We start from the raw sequence: 20,230 nt of genomic DNA on the forward strand, positions 1-20,230 counted from the left end.
TGCATCCCTGTTGCACCCTGGGAGTGGTAGTCCCGAGGAGGTCAAACCAACATGTCTCCTGTCCGTGTGCAGCGCCGATAGGCAGCATGTCGTCCATGGAGGTGAACGTGGACATGCTGGAGCAGATGGACCTCATGGACATGTCTGACCACGAGGCCATGGACGTGTTCCTGCACACTGGCGGGGACGACAACAGCGCCGCCTCCCCTGTCACAGGTAGGGATACACAGAGGTTATAACTCCTCCCCTAGGACTGGTTAACACTGTTTGGGAAGACTGTATAGCTTTCTGCCGACACACACACACACACACACACACACACACACACATTATAACTCATCCCCTAGGACTAGTTTACACTGGGTGGAAAGACACAGCTGTTTGGTAGACTTATTTTTCCATTGTTTTTTCCAAAGGTTGATCATTCACTACTCATGTTCCTTACCAGCTGATCCTAGACCAGGCGGGGGTTTCCATGGCACTGTGGGCATCAGATTAGGGAAGGCAGGATCACACTCAGTCAAATAACACCGCCCCCTCATGTACTATTCAGTGTCATGGTGCGGATATAGGATGACACGTAACATGAGAACCCATGTGAGACACCAACACCTCCACCAACACCTGGTCCTTTGAACTGAAATGATGATCATTTAACTGCCACTTGAAAATAGTACTTAGCATTGTGTAGCATCTCATCCTAGCTATCTTTGTTGTATTCAGGGGATGGGTTAATATAGCAATTGTAAGTGCTTGGCACCTGTTTCTATGAATATCCTTACTGTACCGACAGTGTTTTTTGGTTTTTTCCCTTTCTTCTGACACATGTACAAGGATATGCAAGAATATAATGCAAACATAATGCTTTGGATAAAAGCGTCTAACTCAAACCTAACCTGTACCTGTCTGGCTGTCTCTCGCCTGTCTGTCTGTCTGTCTGTCCGTCCGTCCGTCCGTCCCCAGGCCCAGACATGGAGCCCTACACCACAGAGATCAGCCTGAAGGTGCCAACCCAGGCGGAGCTACGTCACAAGCTCTCCTCCCTCTCCCCCACCTGCACCGACAGCCAGGACACCGATGGAGGAGAGGAAGAGGACGACGGAGAGGTGGAGGAGCAGGGGGGAGGTGGAGGACACAGCGGGAGGAGCAGTGGCAGTAGTAGTAGTAGGAGGAGGCCCAAGGAGGCGGGGGGGCAGGGGAGAGCCAGTAAGAAGCCGGTGGGGGCTCCTCTTGGGAAGAACTGAAGAGGAAGGTGGAGCTCAAGACTCTTTTGGGTGGAGTAGAGAAAGTGAGACACACACACACACACACACACACACACACATTGAAGGACGTGACTTTTCTTTGCATATTGGACTGTTTTTTAAGCTATTTCTCCACTTGGGGTTGTTCTCATGATTTCATGTTAATTCAGGGGCCAATATCCCAACTTGATTTTAATTATATTGATTATTTAGCGGTTTAATCCAAAGAGACTGAATATTTAGGAGCTGGCAGGATGTTGAGCGTCTTGCTCTTAAGGGTGCTTACAGGTTAGACTACGGACATTGGAAATCGAAGCCGGTACCTTCTGACAGGGAGTCAATGACGTCTCTGTATCGTAACATAAAAATGACACACTTGCATTGAACCGACGCATCAAAATAGCTTTGCGAGAAGCAGAAAAAGATGGATCCGTTTACAATATCCAATGGTGTTTTATCCTGATGTTTACAACCAAATAAAGGAACTGGAAAATATATAAATATTTGAGAATATCGTGGTTTGAACTAGTTTGAGACATGTTTATTTATTTGGGGTTGAAGTCTTTAGATGATACATGCTCTTTCAAGCTTTAACTGAAGAAAGCACCCGTTATGAGTTCAACTAGCCATCATAATAAACAGTCTAATAAAAGCTGAATAAATAAATAAAAAGCATACAAATTATAAACGTATTTTTGTATTGATAATAACACATGATTACAATTAAGAAATAAACTACAATTGCTTCGGTGACCTACATTTATAACAATCCCATACAAACACCATCTCCCAGGATTCTTTGCTTCCCAGATCAGAACAGTGGGGAGGACCTCTGCCGATAACCCCCAGGACTTGATCCAGTCCACAGCAACGGAACCGCCCGGAACCATAATTAATTTACATGCCTGTGGTGTTGGCCATTACCGTCTCAAACTTCTCTTTTGCGGAGAAATGTTGATTTGTGCGTGTGACTGCAGCATCCTCCATTCTCCGCCATATCTCTGGACTTCTTTACGCTGAATCGCTTTCTTGATGGTAATAAACTCTTCATCCCCCCCGGGACGGATTGCGGGAAAATACAGCGCTGGGCAGGGGAATTGAACCGGTGTCCCCGTCTCTGTGCGCTCATCGGTCCGATTTATATTGTGCGACACGGAAGTGATATTTACAGCATAGTAAATTGTCTTTTTTATCCCCTATTGGAGAACCGTAATGCTTTAACGGTGTGTGTTTGGGTTGAGCATTTATATTTAATGACCTTTGTGATGGCACAAACTAATGCAAATTCAGAGTTGACTGAGCGGCTAAATGCCACATTGAGCTCAGATGCCCGGTGGAGAACGAGGCATGGTGGATTAAATAAAGTAATTATGAAAATAATTAGGATGGCGACTTTGGTTCCAACGTTAACATTCCAGACGTTTCAATAAATCAATCTTTGCAGTCATATGAATACACTGTTGGCGATATGTTGATGAGCTGTTTTAAAAACATTCAGTCCAAGTCAGGAGGCTACTAATTCTACTATTTTTGATATGGTTGGTGAGCTTTTCTTTTTGCCCCGTTTGTGATATCGTGTGATTGTTCAATTGAAATGTGGTTAAACCCATAACTTGTTATTGATTCATGTTCATGTAACAATAATTCACCCACCCATACAGACTCTCCCTTTAAATGGCGTTTGTCTTAATAAACTCCTGTGAGCCCTGTCATATACGGTAGTTAATGTGCTTGCGCATATACTGGGGGTTATACGGGAGGTTAGCCTTAGAGATGTGAGCGAGACACACGGCAGTTAATAAACCTGAGTTGAGCATCCGAACAAGTATCTATCGCATTACTTTACATGGTGTCAGAAGCGAAAACGAAGTCATGCCTAAGTTGCCCCCTCCGACAAACTTTTCCTTCGATAGGCCAGGAGAGTGGCCGGAGTGGAAGCAGCGTTTTGTGGGATTCAGAATCGCAACCAAGCTGGACAAGGAAGATGGTGCTGTGCAGGTTAGCAGTCTGATATACGCTATGGGAAGCGAGTCGGAGAACATCTTCCGTTCGTTTAACTTCGACAATAATGCACATAGAGATGATTATGAGAGGGTGCTTGGAAAGTTCGATGATTACTTTGTGCCAAGAAGGAATGTAATACACCAACGTGCATGTTTCCATCTGCGCGTGCAAAGACCAGGAGAAAAAGCTGAAACTTTTATCAGGGCTTTGTATGAACTGGCAGAACATTGCGAATTTGGCGGGTACAGAGATGAGAATATCCGCGACCGAATCGTAGTTGGAATACTCGACAAAGATGTCTCACGGAAATTGCAGCTGACAAAGGACTTAACACTAGCGCTGACTATAGAGACAGTCAGGCAGTCGGAAGAAGTTGCTTCTCAAGTCAGCATGCAAGGAGAGACAACGGGGGTGATACAAGAAGTCACTCACGAGCGCAGCAAATACCCCAATCACTACGGTAAGCCAAAAGGGGGAAATAAAGGGCAATGTGGATTGTGTGGGAAAGCGTGGCACAGTAAAGATGAAAATTGCCCGGCTCGTAATTCCACATGCAATACATGTAACAAAGTTGGACATTGGAGTAGAGTGTGTAGGCGCAGGCAGGCAGTGAGTGAGGTTACAGAGCAAACGGAGCAGCAGTCACACTTTCTTGGGGCTGTGAGTAAAGCAGACGGGTCGCCAGAGCAATGGGCCGTCGAGTTACTGGTGGGCTCTACACCAGTTGACTTCAAAATGGACACAGGGGCCGATGTTAACGTCATCTGCGAGGAAACCTACCACTCACTCATGCCCAAAAGAGCACTGCAGCCTGCAGAGATGCCACTGGACAGCCCAGGGGGCGAGCTGCAGTGCATAGGACAGTTCCAGAGAACTGTGACCTACAAAGGAAAGACTCACCCACTCACAGCATATGTCATCCGCGGACGTACGGTCAACAACCTACTCAGCAGGCCGCTGTCTGTGAAAATGGATCTAGTGAGGAGAGTGAATGAAACGGTGTGCAACAGAGGACATCCACAGGCATATGGCACGCATGGGACTTTAAAGACTGAACCAGTGAATACTGCTGAAAGACAATGCTCAGCCATATGCTGTATACACAGCACGACGCGTGCCTCTCCCTATGCTGCAAAAGGTAAAGGAGGAGCTCAAGAGGATGGAGGGAAATGGCATCATCGAGAGGGTGACACAGCCCACGGACTGGTGTGCACCCATGGTGCCAGTCTTGAAGAGCACAGGTAAAGCCCGCATGTGTTGATCTCAAGAGGCTGAATGAGGCAGTGAAAAAAGAAGAGTATATCCTGCCTACTACTGATGAGATTACAGCAAAGCTGAGTTGGGCCACTGTCTTCTCTTCGCTCGATGCCGCCAGTGGGTTCTTCCAGATACCGCTGCACCCAAACAGCTGTAAGCTCACTACCTTTATTACACCATTTGGCAGATTCAACTTCAAGCGGCTACCTTTTGGAATCACGAGCGCACCAGAAATCTTTCAGAGGAAGATGATGGAGACCCTGCAGTGGCTGGAGGGTGTCTTCATGGACGACATTCTGGTCTATGGGACCACACAAGAGCAGCACGACGGTCGCCTGGAGAAGGTAATGCAGCGCATTGTAACAGCTGGTCTGAAGCTCAACCGTGAGAAGTGCTCCATCAGGCAGAGTCAGCTGTGGTTCCTTGGACATCTCATTGACCGGTCCGGGATCCGGCCTGACCCAGACAAAGTGAAAGCTATAAGGCAGCTGTCACCACCAGCAGACGTGCAAGAATTGAGAAGGATACTGGGAATGGTAAATTATCTTGGAAGATACATCCCCAGACTCTCTACCGTAGGACAGCCGCTGTACGAGCTCTTGAGGGACAAGAATTCATGGACATGGAGCCACGCACAACAAACTGCTTTTGAACACACAAAGGAGCTGTTGTCAACTGCACCAGTACTTGTTTTCTATGACTTGAACAAGCCCACGGCTGTGTCAGCAGATGCAAGTAGTTATGGATTGGGGGGTGTGCCCCATCAGCTCCACGGGGAGCAGTGGAAACCTGTGGCATATTGCGCCAGACGGCTCACTGAGGCAGAAACACGCTACGCCCAGATAGAGAAGGAATGCCTGGCCGGTGTGTGGGCATGCGAGAAGTTTGACGGATACCTCAATGGACTGGAGCAGTTCAAGCTCATCACTGATCACAAACCGCTAGTGCCTCTCATTAACAGCCACAGTCTAGACAATGTACCTTTAAGATGTCTTCTCATGACAGCGTCTTCTCATGAGGCTCATGAGATTCAATCCAGTGGCAGAATATGCGCCAGGGAAAACTCTGGTCATCGCGGACACCCTGTCACGCAGTCCACTGGCCAGCACGTGTGCAGAGACAGACACACACTCTGACGTGGCATGCTACGTGGATAGTGTAGTAGAGGGGATCCCTGCATCATCAAGCAAGATGGATGAAATCAGAACGGCGACAGCAGCCGATGCCGAACTGCTATCGGTTGTGAAACTCATAAAGAAAGGATGGCCTGAACACTTAAGCAATGTGCCCATGGACGCGAGAGAGTACGTCCAAGTGAAGTCAGAGCTATCAGAACACAATGGCCTGGTCCTCAGAGGAAGCAGGATTGTCGTGCCAAAGTCAATGAGAGGTGAGATCCTTCAGAAGATTCACGAAGGGCACCAGGGCCTAGTCAAATGTAGGGAGAGAGCGTGCTCATCTGTGTGGTGGCCCAGACTCTCTACGGAGATAAGCATGCTTGTGACGCCATGTCAGGTGTGCTGTGAACTGAAAAGAACACATCAAAAGGAACCTCTCATCTCCACACCGCTTCCAGAGCGACCCTGGAAGAGAATTGCAATGGACCTTTGTGAGCACAACCACCACAACTACCTGGTAATCTCAGATTATTACTCCAGGTTCCTAGAGATACTGCACTTACCCTCGACAACGAGTGCACAGGTAATTCAAAGAATGAAAGCGGTCTTCGCCAGGTTTGGCATTCCAGATGAGGTGGTGAGTGATAATGGACCCCAGTTTTCAAGTGCAGAGTTCAAGGAGTGCGCGAGGCAGCTCGACTTCAAGCACCGCACATCCAGCCCTCACCATCCACAGGGCAATGGGCACGCAGAGAGAGCTGTACAGACGGCAAAGAAAATTCTCAAGCAAGAAGATCCTGTGATGTTATTGACATAACACTTTAAAAAGGGGGAGATGTCATATACGGTAGTTAATGTGCTTGCGCATATACTGGGGGTTATACGGGAGGTTAGCCTTAGAGATGTGAGCGAGACACACGGCAGTTAATAAACCTGAGTTGAGCAACCGAACAAGTATCTATCGCATTACTTTACAAGCCCCCTCCTCTCTTTAAATCATTAAAAAGACACGCAGGTTGGAAATGACAGTGAATTGTCAGCAAGTTTTTATTAAACCTTTAGGTATAAACTGCAAAAAGTAAAAAACTGTCAATACAACCAACATGGGACTCTCTTTCCGTGTGGGAAAGGCGGAGACACGGTACTAATAAATTAAGTGGCCCATGGACCCCAGAGTAAAGTACTTTATACTGTAGAAAATGCAGAACAACTCAAAAAAACATAACTGCACCAGAGTGTCCGGGGCAAAGAAGACCGGTTTGAATAAAATATATCGTAAGGCCATAAAAACTCGACAACCACTTATTTTATTTAGTTTAAATGTTGAAAACGCCCGACTTGGCGTTTCATTAAATAGTCCTAAAACAGTTCATTCTTCTGGGAGGAAGGACAACCAACAAACTGGATAGTAGGATTTATTCTTGACAGTCACCACTGGCAAGCTCAGTGCAACATGAGTAGCTACTAGATTCTCCTTGAATTTTCAGTAATGAAAATGTAAAAACCCATTTTTTTGTGATGATATTTTTTTTCCCTTTTCTTTAAAAAAGTAAAGCTAAACAAACAGAACTAGGTTGGGGGGGGGGGGGGGGGGGGGGGCGAGTGTGTGTGTGGGGGAGGGGGGGGGGGGTGGGGTTGCTACTCCTCGTCTCCTTTCTTACTGATATAAGCAGCACTTAATTTTGTTTTTATACACGCTTTAAAATGGAGCAACCCAGTCACAACTCACATGGATGAAGAAAGGATAATGTAAGGCTTTTTCTTCATCGGCACCTCCTCCTCCTCCTCTTCCTTAACCAGAAAGTATTCTCTCTCTCCCCCTCTCTCCCCCTGCCTTCCTTCCTTCTTCCTTCACCCAAGAAAAAAGGCTCAAGTATTTTTTTAAAGAAATATACAGGATTATGTACACAAAAAGGGAGATTTTCGTTGTCGTTGCCGTTTTAAGTCTCAATACATTTGCAAATTGGGGCGGGCAAGCGGGGAGGTGGGGGAATCCAATGAAAAGTCTCAGCGGTAAAGAGGAAAGAAACAAAAACAATGTGGGACTCTGTATTTCACATTTTACACTCTTTGACTAGTGGCTCTACTCAGAATAGCACATTAGATAAAAAAAACAAGAGGAAACAAAAAGATCTCAAAAAAAAAGAAAAGAAAAAACACCCAAAAATAATTATAATATAATATAATAATTCATATGTTTACCGGTACAGCTGAAACGAGACGACTGGAAGAATGGAATGTTAACACGATTGCACATCATTTAGGAGCGGGAAAAGCCCTCCCTCTCTCTCCCTCTCGCTTTCCCGCCCTTTGGGACGGGACAGGGGGGACGGGGGAGGTAGGGGGGAAGGGACTCGACCAACTGCTGACTCCAACCCCTCCGCCGCCGCCGCTTCCCCCCCTCCTGTCCGGATCTTTCATCTTTTTGTATTGTTATACAGTAATTCTAACCAAAAGCACCAAATAACATGGACCTCCTCGCAGTGTATCAGGCACAGTTCCCCCTCGCGAGTGCAGGAGGTATGGCTCCCTGCTGAGAGGAAGGGAAAGGGCAAAGCCTCCGTCCTCACGTACACCCAAGAGGAAGCAATGTCGGCGACAAAGTAGAAAATACACAGAAGACTTCTCGCGAGGGGGAAAAAAAATGAGCTAGTAAAAAGCTAAAACCCACAACAGAACATAATCAAAAGAACAATAAACAAAGTCAATGAAAATAAAACGTTATCCGCCTTTTTCAAGTTTTCACCTCGTCTCGCCGGACCCCTCCCGTCGGCAACAACCACAAGGGGGCCGTTTCGAGGCCGAGAAACAAACAACAAAATAAAATGGACTCCACTCGTCCTGAGAAGCGAGGACAGAGCCAAACTTTGGGTCACTACTTGGTGTCACTTAAACGTTACATTAAAAACTGGGTCGGGGGGGATTTTAGTTAAAACCAACGTCCCTATCGTCTGTTCTTGCGTTCACAGTTAAGTGATTCGTGATGAGGAGCCTGTGTTGTGAGGGAAAAGGTAGTGAAATTGGGGAGGGGAGGCAGCTGGGTAACCACAGTTACCCTCTTCATGTTTGGGTGTGTCGGTTGGTGTTTAGGGTAGGGGGAGGAGTTTATTTTCCGGCTCATCAAGTCCACCTGTGAACTTCACACTTAATGCTAGGGAGCGAAAACAAAAAAATGGACGACTCGAAGAAAGTTAGAGGAGAAACAAGTCAAACAAAAATAAATTCTTCTTTCACGCTAGTGCAAAAAACACTGACATCTCGCTGTTTCCGTTTTTTTTCCTTTTCTTAGAAGCAAGCTTGTCATACTAAGGGGGGAGGGTGAATATCACGGGGTCATCTTTGCGTCTAAAGCTCACAATCATATTTTGAATATGGGTGGGCAGTCTGGGGGGGGCATGGGAACAGAGTGTAGGTAAAAGAAAAAAAACACGACGGAAGGCAAGAGGGGGGGCTTATGCAGGGCGTGGGCGAGGGGCGATGAATGGGGGGGGGGGGGGGTTCAGGGGTCACTCAGGACACGGCCGCCGCCGCCTTGGGCATGTGGGCAGAGCTGAGGCGAGAGAGGGACACCTCCACCGTGGCACGCTTGCGAGGCCCCCGCTTGGCCGGAGAGGCTTTGACCCCCTGGCTGGGGCTGTGGCGGAGGTCTCCCCCCACCACCAACAGCCCGCCTCCTCCTCCTCCACCCCCGCCTGCTCCACCGACCCCCACGCCTCCACTGCTCTTCCCCAGGGCCTTGCCGCACACCTGGTTCACCAAGCTGTTGATTTGCTCCTGTGGTGGGCGAGAGAGAGAGAGAGAGAGAGAGAGAGAGAGAGAGAGAGAGAGAGAGAGAGAGAGAGAGAGAGAGAGAGAGAGAGAGAGAGAGAGAGAGAGAGAGAGAGAGAGAGAGAGAGAGAGAGAGAGAGAGAGAGAGAGAGAGAGAGAGAGAGAGAGAGAGAGAGAGAGAGAGAGAGAGACAAAGACAGAGAGAGATAGAGATAGAGACAGAGACAGACAGAGAGACAGACAGACAGACACACAAAGACAGAGAGAGAGGGATAAAGAGAGAGACAGAGATAGAGAGAGAGAGAGAGACAGACAGAGAGAGAGACAGAGACAGACAGAGAGAGACAGAGAGAAAAAGAGGAAGAGGGAGAGAGAGAGAGAGAAAAAGAGGAAGAGAGAGAGAAAGACAGAGAGAGAGAAAAAGTGGAAGAGTAAGTGAAAAAGAAAGGAAGTGAAAGGATGGAGAAAGTCAGAGAGCCGCAAACTAATCTAAGGATTCGTTTCAATAAAATTTAAAAAATGGGGAAAGTCGTGGTCTTCCCGGAATTTGTTGAGCAAACTCTTGGGTCAGAACAGTCTCATTGATAATGAATGCACAGAGTAGGATTCACAAATGTATTTTGTGATTAATATATAAATTACTCTCTTCTAACAAATACATTTCAATGCACACACAAATGGATATCGGTATGTATAAATGTAAAATTTGTCCATAAACAAAAATAAGTTTCACAAACACATTTTTGATCCCACACAAATGCATCTTGTTTTAAATAAATGTAATATAAATCCATAAACATGAATTAAAAAAATATTTATAGTTGTCCAGCGGTTTATTTTACATTTATACATACCGATATCCATTTGTGTGTGCATTGAAATGTATTTATGAGAAGAGAGTAATTTATATGTAAATCACAAAATACATTTGTGAATCCTTCTCTGTGCATTCATTATTAACGAGACCCCATTACAAACTCCTTAAATTGCACATGATTAAACAAACCCATGGCTCCCTCTGCAGGATCGAGTGGGTATTGTTTCATTGTACACACACACACACACACACACCTCGTCGTATCGGTACATCATCTTGAGGCCTCTGCAGGACTTGTGCTTGTCCACGTAGCGCAGGGCACACTCCAGACAGAAGACCACGTTGTCCGTCTCCTGGACCACCTGACGGACACAGAGCTCACATTAGTCAGTCATCCAGCACACCTTCTGATCCCAGGGGACCTTCTGATCCCAGGGGAGGTCATGTTATCACAGCCGGGAGGCTGAGGGCTTCTTGCCCAGGAGGGCCTGGAGGTAGGGCAATGTAGAGCTTAGGGATCGTAACCCAGACCATAACTCCACCCGGTCCCGTGTACGCGTGCGGACATCACCAACACTGGAGCTGAAACTACCGGGGCGGTGAGGCCCTCCTGTCGGGGAAACACCCCCACCTTCAGTCCTTAATGGAACGTTCCAGGCACTCGATTCAGAGGATCAACCTTACTACACCCATTGAGGTGAATCAGTCTGGGATGTGCGGCTAACAGATTCACGGTTGGTCCTGTCCTCCAAACCAAATATTATTAAAGGGCCCGTAATTTACATTTACATAACAGGCGTGAGAGTGATTATGTTACGCGCCGTTGTTAAATCTCCCTCGCACTCCCCATGTCCCAACTAGGTTGGCCGTTCCGGCACATATCTGGGTTGGAGCATTCCACTTGTGATGTCACGAGAGGGGGATTTTGAAACGGCCCGTAATTAATAGGGGTGGGAATTTCTTGCCACCTCACGATTCGATTCCGATTATGAGGTCAACGATTCGATTCTGAAGCGATTATCGATGCAACAATTTTTTTATGTACATTTCCATGCGTGATTTTCAAAAATATATATATACATCTGGTTTTGCTAGTCAGAGTTTGCTAATCACTTCCTAATTTTGTGATGATCATTAAAGACATCAACAGATGAATTAACTTATCTAAAATTTCATAAGAGAGAAAGCTTTTGTCACAAATACGACTTTCTATGAACAATGCAATAATCGATGCAGCTTGCATTATAACACAATATGGAAAGCATGCAAAAAATAGGTTTCAGTTTTATTTTATTTCTAATCTTTCTTTTCGATGTCATTAAAGGAAAAGCTGCTCTTGAATTAGGAGTTCTTGTGTCTGGCTATGCGCTATGCGTAGGCTGAATCGTAAATTGCAATCGTGTCAAGACAAATCAGATTGGCCAATACACACTGAAGATAAATTCAATAGTTTAAAAAATACAAAAATGATCCCTCTCTGGTGAACAGAATGTTGCAGCAGGCAAAAAAAAAAGAAAAATATATATATTTTTAAATTCAGATTATTAATTTATCTGCATCGAGACAATCGTTCTAGCGAGAATCACGATGCATCGAAGAATCGATTATTTTTCCCACCCCTAGTAATTAAGGGGCCCTTTAAATCCTCTCAGCTGTCAGACCCCATCCTTGTGGGAGATAGGACCGGGCTGGCCTTCGACCAAACGGCCCCCAGCCCTCTGGCCCCCCAGTCACCGGCCCCCCAAGCCCTCTGGAGCCCCAGCCATTGGCCCCCCAGCCCCATGCGGGGGTCTCACCATGGACAGGTAGCAGAGGTGCAGGCAGGTCTGACAGCGTCTCTCGGAGGACTCCAGTGGTAGCCACTTCCCGCGCGGCTTCTTGCGGCTCTCGGTGGGCCCCAGGCTGCCGTCGTGGGTCCCGTAGCGCGCCGACGACAGCAGGCCCGCCTGGAACAGCTCCTCCCGCTGGCGCATCTCCATGTTCCTATTGGACGAGGGGAGGGTGCGGCCATTAGCGAGCTGGACGCCCATTGGTCGAGGCTACTGATTTAGCTTTAGAAAGAAAAAATGTGTGTTTGTGTGTTCTTGGGTGTGATGTAGAGGGTCTGTGGGCGAGTGTAGTTCTAGAGTACAACGTAATGTGTTTGTTTGAGTTCTTGACTAAAACAGTGTGTGGGCGAGTGTAGTTCTAGAATACAACGTAATGTGTTTGTTTGAGTTCTTGACTAAAAGTGTGTGGGCGAGTGCATTCTTAACTATAACATAAAGTGTGTGGGCGAGTTTGTTCTTGAATGCAACATAACCTGTGTGTTAAGAACACATGAGCCTGTGTTCTTAACAAAATCACGTTTTTTCTTAACTACGATAAATAATGAGTGTTCTTTACTACAATTTGTACGTTAATGGTGTGAGTGGGTTGCTGAGTGTGTGTGTGTGTAGCTGAGTGTGTGTGTGCGTTTGTGTGCGTGCGTGCGTGCCTGAGGTCTTTGAGTAGGGCAGCGATGGTGTTGAGCAGGAGGCCGTTGTCCCTCTTGGACTCTGCCGAGGCGATCTGGTACAGCAGCTTCTCCATGGAGAAGGGCTTCGCGATGCGACGGCATTTCAGGTCCTGCCCGGGGAGAGAAGCCATTAGGAACCACTACAGAGCGCTGTACAGGACGGGTTGACCGCTGGCTGCCAGCAGGAGACAACGCCACTTGGGCTCCTGTCTCAAGCCGTACAACGAGAAAGTCTGCCTTCATATATTTGGGATTAATTGCAAAAAAAGTATTTTCTGACTGTCCAGAGGTTTAGTTTCTGGTTGATAATGAGGTATCACAGTTATAAGTTATTGTAAAATGGAAGTGGGCTACAGTAGTAGTAGTATTTAATGGTCAGGAGCGATTAAATGCTTATTAATCCAAATTATTAATGTTTTTTTAAATAATCCATTCACACAAGTCTTCAACCTCGCGGCCCACTAGGGGGCAGCAATGACACGATGCAAAACCCAAAACACACCTGTGACAAAACAACGACTAGCAACAATCTGTTGGCAGTTGGAGGACTACAAATCAAACACTCCCCGAGCCGGGCATCACCCCCCCCCCCCCCCCCCCCCCCCTGTTGTGTGGCATTCTGGGTAGCGTAGTTCTGGCGGCGTTACCTTGGCGGCCTGGTAGCCCAGGTCCATCCAGTGCGGCGTGGCGAAGTGCACCGTCTCCGACACGTTGTAGCCGCAGCACACCTTGGACACGAAGGCCCCGGGGAAGCAGACCACGAACTCCCCGCAGCGCTGCACCGTGCGGTACACCTTGATGCCCTCACGACACAGAACCTCCGGGGAGATCTGAGGGGAGACACGGAGGAGGGAGTGGACACGTGTGAGCTCACAGGAGGGCCTGATGATGCACATGACTCTCAAACATGGCGGTCATTGGCCACCCTTCCTAAAAGGCTTTTATTTCAATATTTGTAGTTTCTCCGATTAGCAATATCATGAATAGCGTTCGTTATTTTCCCTGCTAATAAAATATCTTCCTGTTTGTGCCGCCCCACTGAGATGGTACGGTTGTCTGGGCAACCTCTGTGGAGCCTGGACCACCCACCATGATGTTCTTCTCGAGCATGTCCAGCCCGGGCGTGCCGTTGGCCTGGAGCAGCGTGTGGACCACCTTGTCCAGGTTGGCCTTGTCCTCCGCAGGGACAGAATACCTGAGGGGCGAGAGGGACAGTGTCAGCGGCCCGTGGCCCCGGGAAGGCTTCCCCCCCGTGCGCCTCAAAAAAAATGGTAATCGTGCGCCGAGGCGACTCAGCAGCAAGGGCTGTGATTGGTCCGCTCACTAAACCCCGAAGCAGAACCAAAACAGTTTCACGACTGGGCCGAAGCGTCCGTCTAGTCATTTGGGTCGGCGTGGAAACATAAGTGACCAAGTTAACCTAATATAAAACATATTTATGCAAGGAGGAGGAAAGTGGCCGGGCCGGTTTGGTGCCGTTCTCTCTGGTCGGTACTCACCAAATGCAGTCAGCACCAGTGTGTAGGTAATCTATGTATGGAAGGCGGTTTTGGTCTCGAGACCAGCATGAGGTAGTAAAGACCATGCCAATGTTCAGCCAGGGAATGGTCACCCCTAGAGGAGTCAAGAGGGGAGGAGAGGAGGAGGGAGGGGAGAGGAAAGGAGGTAGAGGAGAGGAGGGAGAGGAGAGGACAGGAGGTGGGAGAGGGGAGGAGGGAGAGGGGAGGAGAGGAGAGGAGGTGGGAGAGGGGAGGAGAGGAGGAGGGAGAGGGGAGGAGAGGAGAGGAGGTGGGAGAGGGGAGGAGAGGAGGAGGGAGAGGGGAGGAAAGGAGGTAGAAGAGAGGACAGGAAGGGAGAGGAGAGGAGGTGGGAGAGGAGGAGAGGAGGGAGAGGAGAGGAGATACAATGAGGAGATGATAGAGGTGAGGAGGAGGTAGAGGGGAGGAGGGGGTAAAGGAGAGGAGAAGAAAGGGTGGGGGAACAGATGGCAGGGAGGAGGTGACGGGAGAGCAGAATGAGAGGAGTGGGGGGAGGAGCCAGGGGGAGACAGAAGAGGTGAGGGGGGAGGAGAGAGGGGGACATTATTTATTGCGTTTAGAAACGAAGGAACAAGTGTGTGCACATCCTAACATATCTCCCTCTCAGGTGCGGGACAATAAAAAAGACGGATGGAGCTGTGGGCCCCACAGCCCCCCCCTCTGCGTGGGGGAGGCTGTGGGGGAGACAGGCAGCGTGGGTCAGCGTTCTTACCGGGTACAGCACCCAGATGCCTCAGAATGGATCCAGAGTTGTTAGGAAGGACGGTGAGGTTCCACCCGTGTCTGAGGAAAACACAAAATGCGCATTAACTCAACACATTCTCCCCGTACTTTTACTTGATGGCTTTTCGTGAGGGATGTTTTTATCCTGTTATTTTAGGATTTTGTACCGGTAGACAGTCTCGGTATGTACCGTCTTATTTATTTCGGCCTTGAGTTATTCTATTGTAAAGCACTTTGTAAGCAGTTTTCGAAAGGTGCCTCTTATAAGTCATATTTATATCCTCAAAGTTTAGCAGTGCAGAGAATGTCCTCGCTTATAATCTTTTTGGAGGAATATTTAGAACTTGTAGTTTTCCTATACTGTACATCGACAGAGAAGCGTTGGGCGTCTTTACTTTGAAAATGGCTCTGATTTCCCCGTTGGGAATCCACTCCCGTGAGTACTGGTGTCCACCTTCCCATGATGCACTGCCACGTGGCAGTCCCTCTGCTCCACGATCCTCCAGTACTCTTGCTGCGCGGGGCCAGAGAAGAACCGAGTCAATATATATACACACAGCAAACCCAATACAATACACGATACTCCGTTCACACCACTATGATACTGCGAGAACACCTTGTCAAATGTGTACGAGCTGTGGCCATACTCGTTGGTTAATGATTACTATGCTGTTAGTTCTCACAAAGTCTACAGGTTCCTGGTAACAAGTTGGATCTTAGACACTGGTGCCACCAGTAGCTTAAGACTAATGAAGTGGTATTATGAGACAGATGCTACCAGAAGCATAAGACAGACGAAGTGGTATTATGAGACTGGTGCTTCCAGTAGCGTAAGACGGATGAAGTGGTATTATGAGACTGGTGCTTCCAGTAGCGTAAGACGGATGAAGTGGCATTGAATATAAATGGTTTAAAGGGCTGGGTAAGCAGGGCTGCCTCGTCCCCGGACTCACCTCCACCTCGGCCTCCCCGGGGTCCTTGTTAAAGCACATGGTCATGGTGTTCCGAGCTATCCTGAAGAAGTTGGTCAGAGACATAGATTTCCCCTGCAAGGAACAAAAAAAAAAAAAAAAAAAAGACACAGAAAAAAACAGATGGAACCATTAGACCTGAGGAAAAAGAACAGAGTGTGCTCTGGGTCCCCCAGATGAAGGGAGGGATGGGGGGTACGCAAATCAATACGGACGGGGTCTTCAAGGTAAAAGCCCTGCACTGTTGTTATTTTAAATCCATCTTTTTTTTCAGTTTTGACAGTTGTCTCGGTAACAATCTGAATCGGCCGTGGTGGGGGCGGCGGGGACACAGGGAGACGCACGACGGCGCTTTGACTCGCTAAACCTGGGATTCTCCTCGCTTTGATCGGATTACAGCCGCCGCTTTACAGTACGCTAGCGTACCCGTTGCCCCAGCCCGGACCCGGGACTCTGGGTCTCCCCCCGGCACGGAGGAAGGGAAGAAGAATGTCTCGGGGACGAGGGGCGAGGGAGAGAGGACCTCACGATAAAACACAGGAACAACCACGCTGGCCTTTGGGTGAACCGCTCACACACATGGCGGGCGTGCACGTGGTGTGGGCGTGCACGTGTTGCATGTGTCTAACAGGGTTGGGGGGGTGGTTTGAGCAGATACGTCTCCATCTCCCTTCACCTCTCTGCACGCTCCGTACGTCTCTGACAAAGCCCCCCACCCCCTTCCCTAAATCCCCTCTCACCAGAGGGGCCGCCTTTGAAGGGAGGCCCATAAATCGACCGGCCCCCGAGGTCCGGGACCTTAAGGGCGGCCCTGAAAGATGGCCGTCGTCGTCGTGACTACGGGGGCTGCGTCGGGAGCAGGGAGACTATTGTTGTGCGCTAATGTAGAACTCCTTCCCCCGTCTTAATGGTTTCAGCGCGTCGTTATCTTCAGGGGTTGATCTGCTTTTTATGGAGATATCGGGTTGCCCTCAAAGCGTTCCCGGGTTCCACTCAAAGCGTTCCCGGGTTCCCCTCAAAGCGTTCCCGGGTTCCCAGTTGAGATAGGGATCTCTTCATAAAATCCCCCCCAAAAAAATATCACAACGGAAATAGAATATAAGTATATATATATATATATATATACAATTTTGGAAGATATTTGATAAGAATACGCAATGGTTGTTTATGCCGGAGCATTGCCCGCGGCTAGCGCTGAGAAGCTAATCCGTCGCGGGGGCCAGCCGTCACTGGAGCCGGGCTTATCTCTTCCCAGGCACGCTGTTCTCTGGGGGGGGGGGGGGGGGGGGACAGAGACACACATCCCTCCCTCGGGGGGGAGGCGTCTGGGTGAAACAAACACACGGCAATCTGAGCCGGCGATACGGCGAGAGGGAGGGGGGGGGGGGGACCGGAGCCGGGCAGGGCCGGGGTCGAACGGACTCGCCCGTGTCCGTCAGCGTGTTGTGACGGGCGCGTCACCGTGGTAACCTGCGGCGCTCCGTCTGAAGAGTCTGAACTCCCTGAACCGCCGCCGCAGAGACACACATCCATAGGTCAGGAGTGGGACTCCTGACCTATGGATACACATATTTATACACATGTTTATGCATATATATGTGTATGCGTGTGGGTGTGTGTGTGCGTAATGTGCCAGTGAGTGTGTTTATGTGTATGTGCATGCGTGCATGAATACGCGTATGTATGCGCGCGTGCGCGCGCGCGTGCGTGCGTGCGTGCCTGAAGGTTCGGGTGCAGGTGTGTTCCTGCGTGCAGCCCGCTCTCTGCTGGACGTGAACACGAGGGTTTGACCTCTCAGGGAGTTCACCCCGTCTATTACTGGGGTGGGGGGGGCGGTGGGAGAAGGTGTGTGGGGGGGGGGGGGGGATTACTGGTGAAATAGCAGAATAGGAAATGGGCAGATGTTGGAGCAGGGGGGGGGGGTTCAAGGGGAAGAAAGGGGGCAGGGGGGTCGACCGGGGGTAAAAAACAAGGACATCTGACATGCAGGGAGATGGCAGCCAGCCAGGACCCTGAGCGGGATGAAGGGGGGGGGGGGGGGGGGGGGGGGCAGCACCGGGGCCCGGGGCCGGCCATGGGCTCCGTTCCTCCCGTTCCTCGCTGACCTATATTACGGCGCCGCTAGATTCAACACAGCTGGCAGGCAGCGCGGATCACGCCCGCCCGCGTACGGAACACTGCACACTGCACACGCCCTCCGCACACTGCCCCCCCCCCCCCCCCCCCCCTCACGTGCACGGAACGCTGCTCACGTGCACACGCTCACGTGCATATCCTCGTGGAACCTCGTTCCCCACATGCACGCACTTGGTGGGACCCCTTCCCCACCCCAACGCCCCTCAACGTTCTGCAATCTCTACACAAGGACCAGCAAAACAGACGCATCACGCTTTATATTAGAAACCACAAACTAAACACAGAGGCCGCCTTTAAAGTCACCGACGGCTCGCTGTAGGGGGATTCGATCCTAATCCGGGGACTAAAAACTTTGAGTAATGAATTTGTTTTATCCGCCGGAGACACACAGTGGCCCTGTGGGGGGGGGTGACGCAGGAAGCAGTGCTCTCGGTTGGGCGAGGATCCTGATCTTATCTCCTGAGGTAGAAAACTCTTTAACACCAAACACCCACGCCCCGCGATGGTAGACACACTCTGCGAGGTGACGATTTGTACGTCTGTGTTTGAACACCTCTGTTAGCGATAACAAACCAGAGAGAGTCTCCCCCGTCTCCAGCCCTGGGAGTTCACGAACCCGAGATAAGATTGAGCCAGCGGGCTCTGGAGGAGAAAGTGGGTTTTATAGTTGTGGAGGGGTTGATAAATGTATTGTTGAACCGGTGATTTGAGGCCAGAGGATCCGCAAGCGGACTACTAAATGCTCGAATACCTTTGCCCGAGTTCTTGTACCCTCTAGAGAGAAATGTGAATCCCATTGTCCTAAAAATAATAGTGCTCACGTAGGAAACCGACGGCTGAAAAGAAAAGATCCACGACTATAAATACACAACGGACTACACACTCCTCCACCCAAACACGTTCAGAGCACAGACCCACACACCACCCAACTGACCTTGTAAATACACTTGTGCTGGTCGCTGAGAACACCTGCATCCTCTTCCTCCTCCTCCTCCTCCTCCTCTTCATCCTCCTCCTCCTCCTCTTCCCCACACAGGGCCTCCTCCTCTTCCTCCTCCTCCTCCCGCCCGCTCTGCTGTTCCTGAGTGAAGAGCCGGCGCCGTCCCGCCTTCACCTGCGCCTCCAGCTCCTGCAGTCGACGACAGGCCGCCGCCGCCGCCCCGCCGCCGCCGCGCCGGTGCCCCGCCCCGGCCGCGCCTGCCACCAGCCCGCACGCCAGCCCGTTCTTGGGCTCGTAGCGCGGCAGCAGCACCAGGCCCCCGCCGGGCCCCGCCAGCAGGGGGTCGGCGTGGGCCTCCAGGGGGCCCCGGCGCGCCTCCAGCTTGCGCTTCTCGCGCAGCACCTGCGCGTGCAGCCGCAGGCGCTCGGGCGCGCCCAGCGAGTCGTAGGAGAGCAGGTACTGCAGGTAGGCCTCCTGCAGCTTGGCCAGCCGGTCCTGGGCCGAGCGCGGGATGCGCAGCAGGTCGGCCAGCTTGTTCCACTTCTTCAGGTCCATGACCTGCTGCATGCCACCCATGTCGTTGATCAGCTGGAAGAAGCGGGCCAGGTCCACCTCGCAGCCGCCTGCAGAGAGGGGGGGGGGGGGGGGGGGGGGGAGAGATTAGTCTGTGAGTTCACTAACTGCTTGTTTAACTATCTGATGTTTTTTGTTTGTTATTCTCCTCACTTTTAATCCTTTTTATTCTGGCATGATACATTACGTCTCTGTCCTCTTAAGTTTGTATCCTTGTCCATGTGTGTCAATGTCAATCATCTGTCTAACTATATGTGGTGTTGCTCTGATGCTTTGGTTTGCTCTATCCAACATCAACCTGCCGGGGACTACAGATGAAAAATAGTTTTTTAACTAAATCTGATGCATGCGTGTCCAATGGGATGGCCATGTTGATTAATGCACACGGTCCCTTTTAAACAAATAAAGAAATAGAAATAAAAGGGGAGGAGGAAGAAGGGGACGAGGAGGAAGTGGAAAATAAAAGGAGAAAAAAGTATTAGGAAAAGAAGAGGAGGAAGAGGAGGTTGAAGGGGGCTGAGGAGGAAGAGAAGGAAAAGTGAGAATAGGAAAAGGGGAGGAGGAAGAAGAGGAGGAGGAGTGGTAGAAGAGGAGGAGAGTAGGAGGCAGGGGTCAGGGGTCAGGGGGAGATACAGAGCAGGAGG

At 49.7% G+C, this 20,230-nt stretch overlaps 2 protein-coding genes across 5 annotated transcripts in view; one reads left to right on the top strand and one right to left on the bottom strand.

The window, feature by feature from the left end:
- The window catches only part of dtnbp1b (dystrobrevin binding protein 1b), a 60,223-nt gene that overhangs the window by 39,522 nt on the left and 471 nt on the right, over positions 1 to 20,230 (top strand). Inside the window, exons 3-5 of one of the 4 annotated variants that reach the window (XM_030347612.1) lie at positions 73 to 216; positions 964 to 1,288; positions 2,038 to 3,066. In XM_030347612.1, coding sequence (XP_030203472.1) covers positions 73 to 216; positions 964 to 1,244 — 425 coding nt within the window. In that variant the 3' untranslated portion in view covers positions 1,245 to 1,288; positions 2,038 to 3,066. Of the gene's footprint in view, positions 1 to 72; positions 217 to 963; positions 3,067 to 20,230 lie in introns of those variants that run through there. The other 3 variants (XR_003974585.1, XM_030347614.1, XM_030347611.1) reach the window with 3 other exon arrangements.
- The window catches only part of jarid2b (jumonji and AT-rich interaction domain containing 2b), a 107,439-nt gene continuing 93,861 nt past the window's right edge, over positions 6,653 to 20,230 (bottom strand). The window contains exons 8-18 of the mRNA XM_030347599.1: positions 19,008 to 19,636; positions 15,920 to 16,012; positions 15,362 to 15,480; positions 14,956 to 15,026; positions 14,205 to 14,319; positions 13,795 to 13,900; positions 13,353 to 13,535; positions 12,685 to 12,815; positions 12,005 to 12,191; positions 10,463 to 10,570; positions 6,653 to 9,397 (exon numbers count right to left, since the gene is read on the bottom strand). Coding sequence (XP_030203459.1) covers positions 9,134 to 9,397; positions 10,463 to 10,570; positions 12,005 to 12,191; positions 12,685 to 12,815; positions 13,353 to 13,535; positions 13,795 to 13,900; positions 14,205 to 14,319; positions 14,956 to 15,026; positions 15,362 to 15,480; positions 15,920 to 16,012; positions 19,008 to 19,636 — 2,006 coding nt within the window. The 3' untranslated portion in view covers positions 6,653 to 9,133. The remainder of the gene's footprint in view (positions 9,398 to 10,462; positions 10,571 to 12,004; positions 12,192 to 12,684; positions 12,816 to 13,352; positions 13,536 to 13,794; positions 13,901 to 14,204; positions 14,320 to 14,955; positions 15,027 to 15,361; positions 15,481 to 15,919; positions 16,013 to 19,007; positions 19,637 to 20,230) is intronic.

This window comes from Gadus morhua, chromosome 22, assembly GCF_902167405.1.
Source record: "Gadus morhua chromosome 22, gadMor3.0, whole genome shotgun sequence".
Classification (NCBI taxonomy): domain Eukaryota; kingdom Metazoa; phylum Chordata; class Actinopteri; order Gadiformes; family Gadidae; genus Gadus; species Gadus morhua.